Source organism: Bradysia coprophila, unplaced genomic scaffold (genome assembly GCF_014529535.1).
Source record: "Bradysia coprophila strain Holo2 unplaced genomic scaffold, BU_Bcop_v1 contig_138, whole genome shotgun sequence".
Lineage (NCBI taxonomy): Eukaryota > Metazoa > Arthropoda > Insecta > Diptera > Sciaridae > Bradysia > Bradysia coprophila.
The window spans coordinates 7,959,204-7,966,823 of record NW_023503409.1 but is presented as its reverse complement, the minus strand read 5'-3'; the positions used below and the strand labels follow the sequence as shown (position 1 = coordinate 7,966,823).

At 37.0% G+C, this 7,620-nt stretch overlaps 1 protein-coding gene across 1 annotated transcript; it reads left to right on the top strand.

The window, feature by feature from the left end:
* On the top strand, positions 1-4,932 carry LOC119073213. Its single transcript, XM_037178524.1, has 14 exons — positions 1-252; positions 342-627; positions 708-1,071; positions 1,137-1,210; positions 1,265-1,493; positions 1,547-1,659; positions 1,725-2,114; positions 2,747-2,865; positions 3,068-3,356; positions 3,424-3,787; positions 3,849-3,922; positions 3,989-4,217; positions 4,276-4,388; positions 4,446-4,932. Exons 1-14 carry the CDS (start codon positions 140-142, stop codon positions 4,842-4,844), a joined length of 3,156 nt encoding a protein of 1,051 aa, XP_037034419.1. The 5' UTR covers positions 1-139; the 3' UTR covers positions 4,845-4,932.
* Positions 4,933-7,620: the final 2,688 nt, after the last annotated feature.

Genomic DNA, 7,620 nt, shown 5'->3' with positions numbered 1-7,620 from the left:
TTGTGCCAAGTGTGTTGACTCTGACAATAGTTTTTATCAATCGTTGGATATAGCTACTGTAATTTCTTGAATTACGGTCACTGAGATAAAGCAAGGAAAGCTCAAAAATTGCTGAAATCTTACGAAATTCCACACAAAGATGCGTATTCAAATTGTGGCTGCTGCATTCTTTTTGATATTCACATATCATCAGTGTGAAGGTGCGAATATATTGGTTTTAGAAGAATTGCTATCTCCTAGTCATTATCTGTGGTAAGTAACATCACATAATGGTATCGATTCGTACGTGGTTGGATATTTTCGAACGGTATTCAGCATCAGTTTCTGTTCGTCAACTTAAGGTTCAAAAAAGTCACTGCTGGGCTGGTAGCAGCTGGTCATAATGTAACAGTGGTTTCTCCCGGCGCTGATGTATCGTCAGAAAATCTGCATTACATTCACATGGAAAAGGTGTATGACAGAGTCTACAAACCCATGGAAGAAAGTGGAATGGATTTCTTTGAAATTGGCAACATCAATCCGTTTCTGCAGTTTCTGTTTTTATCCGATTGGATTGTGAATTCATGTGAAGGTTTTGTAGAGTCGGATGGATGGCAAACACTCAAGAATTATCCAAGTAATTTCAAGGTTGGAACCCGTTTTCTTCACAGAATAACAATTGTTTCGATCGATCTTAATCTTAACAATTTCGTTTTACTTTCGCTAAGTTTGATCTCGTAATACACGACTTTCCGGCTGGAATATGTCTGCTGTCATTCCTGCAGAAATTCAACTATCCACCGATGATTTTCATGACTGCCTATGCGGAATACAATTTTATCTCGTACATTACAAAGACAACCGTAACTCCATCGTTTTATCCGTATGTGGCACTAGACGAATTGCAGCCAACATTTTTGTCGCGAGTTGAGAATATGTTGCTTCATGCCATCGATTATGTATGTTACACTTACTTCATATTCCCAAAATTGGACAAAATTGTGTCGTCTTCATTTGAAAATCTACCACCATTACAAGAACTTGCACAGCGAAGCATAATTACAATGTTCAACTACGATGCTGCGGTAGAAGGTACATTTAGACAGTCTTCTTTCGATAAATGAATCTTATATTCGTCGTGTTTCCCCTTACTCAAGGGATCAGACAACTACCTCCAAACGTTATTGGTGTTGGAGGACTGCAGATCGAAAAACCGAAAGCTTTAACTGGAGTATGTTCTAATCCAATCTCATTTACTTATTCGCTTCAATGTACCCCGTTTTAGGAGATAAAGTCCATTGCTGATCAGGCAACGAACGGTCTAATTCTGTTCTCGCTTGGAACCAACGTAAAAAGTAAAGATTTGGGAGACGTTCGCATAACGCACATATTGAAAGCTTTTGCCAATTTCCCTGAGTACACTTTCTTGTGGAAATTTGAGGCTGAGAAACTACCGATGGAAGCGCCAAAAAATGTTTTCATCAGAAAATGGATTCCACAGAATGACGTCTTGGGTAAAGGAAGACAGATTAAAACCCACAGTTGCTATAAATGCTTCATTTTCCAGGCTACAATAATACAAAACTATTTATCACACATGCTGGCGGTTTAAGTACCCAGGAAGCTATATGGCACGGAATTCCTATGTTGGCTATGCCAGTATTTTTGGATCAATTTGGAGTAAAACAAATATCTGAAAATTCTAGAAAATAAAACTAACGAATATTGTGACTATCACTTTACAGAACAGTCGCAAGTCGGTTAGGAAGGGTATTGCCGAGCAACTTTTGTTTGCAGATCTGTCTTCGTCCACATTGACCGCAAAACTTCGACTGCTCCTTTCGAATCAGAAGTACAAAAACACCGTGGTTGCTGCGTCCAAAGCTTTCCGGGATCAAAAGGACACACCGCTAGAGCGAGGCCTTTGGTGGATTGAATGGGCAATGCGAAATCCCGATCCCGTTCATTTCAAAAGCCCGTCAAGTCACCTGGGATTTTTCGGAATTCATTCGGTCGATGTGATTGTATTTTTGGCAATTGTTTTTGCAGTCCTGACCTACGGAGTGCTGGCGGTTTGCAGGAAAATCATTAAACTAATCTTCTGCCGAAGTGAAAGCAACTCAAAAAGAAAGCTCGACTAAAGCTTTCTTCGGTTACATACAATATTTAGGGTAACTAGAATGAACTTCGGCCACCGAGAAACCATTTTATGATTCATAATGAATCATTCATTCATCACGTAAGTACACCGAGTGCCTGAAAATTCGCTGACTTTTCTCTCAGGCGCATTTCACAGATGAATGGTAAGATGTAAATTCATAAATTTTTGTTAAGACCGTCACTTGTAGAGAAGCCAATCACATATTAAATCGATTTTCGATTCGCTGAAATATTATTTTATTTGATGCATGCTCACCGACGAAATATTGTCCGGATTACACTGATCATCTAACCAATTCAATTTTTAATCAATTGGAATTACAACAAAAAAAACGAATGCATCGAACCACTCCTTCGCATTAAGCGCTTCAAGCTTCAATGAGTTCTAACGGAGGCATGAATGTGTTTGTACGTAACATATATAACTCGCCTCGCTACAAGCACTGTTTTTAGTTTGATCGATGCCTATGCTTCACATTCTTCGCGTTAGAAATCGTTGTTTGTATAAAAAACAAATCGTTTTCATTCTATCGAGTTTCGTCTAATCGCAGAGGTCAAAGTTAATAAAAGTTTCTTTGCCCCACGAAAGTATCTGAATAAAGCTTAATTTACCATGCGTACTGAAGTCTTTCCATCGTTGTTAACACTTCTGGCTGTTTACCATCAGTGTCACGGAGCGAATATTCTGGTTCTTGAGGAAGTTTTATCTAAAAGTCATCACTTGTGGTATGTAGTAGTGTCGTGGTAGTCTGCTTATACGAACGAGCATAGTTGAAAGAAGTGAATGGTGCCAATGTATTTGTGTGTTTAATGATTTATGATTACTTGTTCAACATTAAGATTATGTTGTGCAGTAGTGACAAAGAAACAGCTTTAATCAAAGATTGAACATTTTAGTGCAAGAAGCGTCATGATTGGATTTTTACAGGTACAAAAAGGTCACAGCGGGACTAGTAGCAGCTGGACATAATATAACGGTAGTAACTCCACAACTTGATGAGTCGTCACCCAATGTTCACTACATTTATATGGAAAAAGTGTACGAAGCGATATACAAAGCGTTTGAATCTAATTCGAAGTTTGACCCATTCGACTTTGGCGATTCTAGTCCATTCGCTCAACTAGCTTTATATTGCGGGTGGTTGCATAATATTTGCAATGGATTTGTTGAATCGGCTGGTTGGGAAATACTGAAAAATTATCCAAATGATTTCAAGGTCTGCATTACATTATGAGAATGCTGCTGTATGTCGCTCTAATCAATTCATTTCCGACTCTGTTCAGTTTGATCTCGTCATACACGATTTTCCGAGTGGCATGTGTCTGTTGTCTTTTCTGGCAAAATTCAATTATCCGCCGATGATTCAAATGACCGCGTATGGTGATTACAATTTCATTGCATACACCACCAAATCAGCATTGGTTCCGTCAATGGCCCCACACATTATGTTACCTGAATTAAAGCCGACGTTTTTTGGTCGAATTGAAAATTTTCTACTTCATCTGTTCGACTACGTGTACTACAATTACGTTGTCTATCCGAAATTTGATAAAATTGTGGCATCGTCATTTAAAAATCTACCGCCTCTGAAAGAGCTGGCCCAGAGAAGCATTATCAGTCTTTTTAATTACGACGCTGCAATTGATGGTAGATATAAACTTGCCAGATCAGTACAGAGAAGTATCACGGCAAGAAACTCTAATTTCAGGCGTTCGACAATTACCACCGAATGTTATCGGTGTAGCTGGATTACACATTGAAACACCAAAAGCTTTAACAGGGGTTCGGATGAGATTTATTGCTTGCATGACTACTTGCAGCTGATTTGAATAATTTTTTCAATCGCAGGAACTGAAATCAATTGCTGATGAAGCAAAAAACGGACTCGTTCTATTTTCGTTGGGCAGTAATGTGAGAAGCGATTTATTGGGTGATGTGCGCATTGCACATATCTTAAAAGCTTTTGCAAACTTTCCCGATTACACTTTCCTATGGAAATTTGAGTCCGATACACTTCCCATCGAGCTGCCGAAAAATGTGTTCATCCAGAAATGGATTCCACAAAACGATGTTTTGGGTTGGTTTTTTCATTAATGAGATGATTAATAAGATGAAACTAATTGTAGAAATTGTAGCTCACAAAAACACCAAATTATTTATAACACACGCTGGTCTGTTGAGTACACAGGAAGCTGTATGGCATGGTGTTCCAATGTTGAATATGCCCGTTTTCATTGATCAATTTGGAGTATGATTAATCGTTCAATTGGCTAAATCTACTCAACAAATTAATTTTACTTCACAGAACAGCTTCAGATCTGTGCAAAAAGGAATCGCTGAGCAGTTAGCCATTAAGGATCTAACATCGTCATCACTCACCGCAAAGATTGAGCAACTTCTTTCGGATGAAAAGTACAAAAAGAACATTCTCGCTGCAGCGAAAGTATTCAGAGATCAGAAAGACAAACCGCTAGAGCGTGGTCTGTGGTGGATTGAATGGGCACTCCGAAATCCGGATGCTATCCATTTTAAGAGTTCTGGCTCTGATCTGAATTTTTTCCAAATACATTCCATTGATGTGATTGCCTTTTTGATGGTAATTTTCATGATCACAGCGTCGGTTCTGGTTGCTATACTATGGAAAATGGTTGGGTGTTTATTACGTAGAAAAGGTGATAACAGTATAAAGAGCAAAGTGGATTAAGTTAAAATTAAAGATAAGTGTGCAACAAGAGAGAATTTAAATTGTCTATCCCAATCGTTTGAATAAAGTTTTGGTGTCCTCTGTTTAGGGTTGCCATTCGTCCTCTTTTTAGAGGACATGTCCTCTTTTTTCGTCTAATTCTTCTTTTTTGTAAAAATTCTAAGAACATCACTTTTTTCACACAACGTCCTCTTTTTTCTAAAATATTGTTAAATTTTAACAAAACTTAACAGATGTGGTCAAATTTTACGGAAAAAATTTCGCTGCGCAGCTATTTCTAAAGCTACATAGTTTCTACAGCATTCGAATGATATAGTTGACTAGTCCTCGCAAAAATTCGACTCCATATTTAGGAATTAAGGAAGCTTTAGCATTATGATTGGGAATTTTTATGTTTTTATCTGCATAAAATAAGGAGTAAACCAGGAGTATTAAAAAAAACGAAATTAAGTTGAAATCGAGTCATATTCTAGCAGCAATTTAAAAATGCAACTAAATTGGTGTGAAATAGGCAGATTGTAGGAAATTCGTGAGAAACGGAAAGGTTTTAGAAAATTTTCCTACATTGATCAGAAACAGTCAGATTTGTAAATTATTAAGAAACACGTTTCTTATTTTGTAGATTTTTACTTCGAAACAAAAATGGAGTATCGAAAAAAACTTATGAATTTCTTCTGAGATAAGTGCATGTTTGTAGCTTACAGTTCAAGAACTCCAAGTAAAGTTAGCAAAAAAGTAAAAGAATCACTTTTCTGGAAAATAAGGAAGAATGTGAAGGTTTTTATAAAAAAAGGAAAAAAAGGTCATGTTTACAAATGGTAGGTACCTGAAACCTCGGATTCGCCTCAAACCAAATGAAATTTTAATTTTAACTTTTCGCACTAATTATTTGAATATCTATTGGTCCACATAGAATAATAAAAGAGCTAAGACTCTATATTTGTCCTCTTTTCGTCCTCTTTTTCGAATTAAAAGACGTCCTCTTTTTGTCCTCTTTTTTCGTACAAAATGTCCTCTTTTCGAATTTTCAAAAATGGCAACCCTACCTCTGTTGGGCAATTTACTCGAGAGCATTACATTGAAAAGAACTCCAAAATAGGGATAATAAGATTGCTTTCTATTTCTGACGATCCTCTTCTGATCAAATTTTGACTTGCGATTGATATGAAAACCATGATTAACGAAACTCATCGACAGCGACGACTAATATAAACGACAAAATCTAATAATCTCATACAGCAAATCATTAACATTAATCGACTAACAAGTTTACAATACTATGCTTAGGCCAACGGTAGTCTGATATACTGATCATGTATACTTACCGTTCGTAGTAGGTGCATATCAAGGGGACAACTAGTTTTTTGCGTATCTGTTGTGGACGGTATATTTTAGGCAATTTCGCGAGTGCCTAAAACAAACCGTCCACCAAACATGCGTATCATGTCCGGAGCGATAGCGGAGGACTTGACGCAGTCTAACTTCCAAAAAAAGAACGAAGAAATTTTTTTGAGACGCGGCAACTATATATAGGCGAGAATTTAAGTTTCTTTCCTTTGGCCTGTATCACCACAAATCCGCTTCAAATACGAGCAAAACGAGCTATCACTCGACTATGTAACTTTAAAATTGCCGGAGATACATCGTTTTGAAGTTGGTCATTTTGATAGAAAATGCACCAAATTAACGTTTTCCAAACAATCAAAATCTTTCAACTTACTCTGTATGTTTCTATCTATCTGTCTATCTATCGACGGTCGATCTCGGAAACTAGTCAGCCAATCTCCATGAAATTTTGCAGGAACCTCAGGGTGGGCATAAAAATGAAAATGTGATACGCCATTACCCCAGGAAAAACCAGAATTTTTTTTCATTGGCCTCGAAGTGGTTTCTGAGTGTGGTTTTCGAGGGTCGGGAACGCGTTTTCGGCTGTAGCTTAGCTGTATTGAAACCTACAGAGGCGTGCGACCCATCAAATGAAAGGTATTCGTAACACGATTCGAACAAAAAAATAATTTAAAAAATCGGGGCAGATTCGTTTGAGCTAGAGTGATTAGAGTGACCAAATTTTGAGCTACTCGAGCGTAGGATGAAAGGACTAATATTTTTTTGGGTTATGAGAGATAGAGAATTACTTTCTTCGGTAAAGTATCAGAGTTTTACGAGTAGAACAGAGGGGCATATGTGAAAAATGTCGAAAGTTGGAAATGGGTGGGTCAATTATGTTTTTACAGGTATTTCTTGAATGGTGACAGATAGAGAGTTACTTTCTTCGGCAAAGTCTCAGAGTTTTACGAGTAGAACAGAGGGGCATATGTGAAAAATGTCGAAAGTTGGAAATGGGTGGGTCAATTGGGGTTTTGGAGATATTTCTTGAATGGTGGCAGATAGAGAATTACTTTCGTCAAATTTTCTGAATTTCGTCAGATTTTGGAATTTCGTCAAATTTTCGATTTTCGTCAAATTTCGTCAAATTTTCGAATTTCATCAAATTTTCAAATTTCGTCAAATTTTCGAATTTCGTCAAATTTCCGAATTTCGTCAAATTTTCGAATTTCGTCAAATTTTCGAATTTCGTCAAATTTTCGAATTTCGTCAAATTTCGTCAAATTTTCGAATTTAGTCAAATTTTCAAATTTCGTCAAATTTTCAAATTTCGTCAAATTTTCGAATTTCGTCAAATTTTCGAATTTTGTCAAATTTCGTCAAATTTTCGAATTTCGTCAAATTTTCTAATTTAGTCAAATTTTCGAATTTCGTCAAATTTTCGATTTTC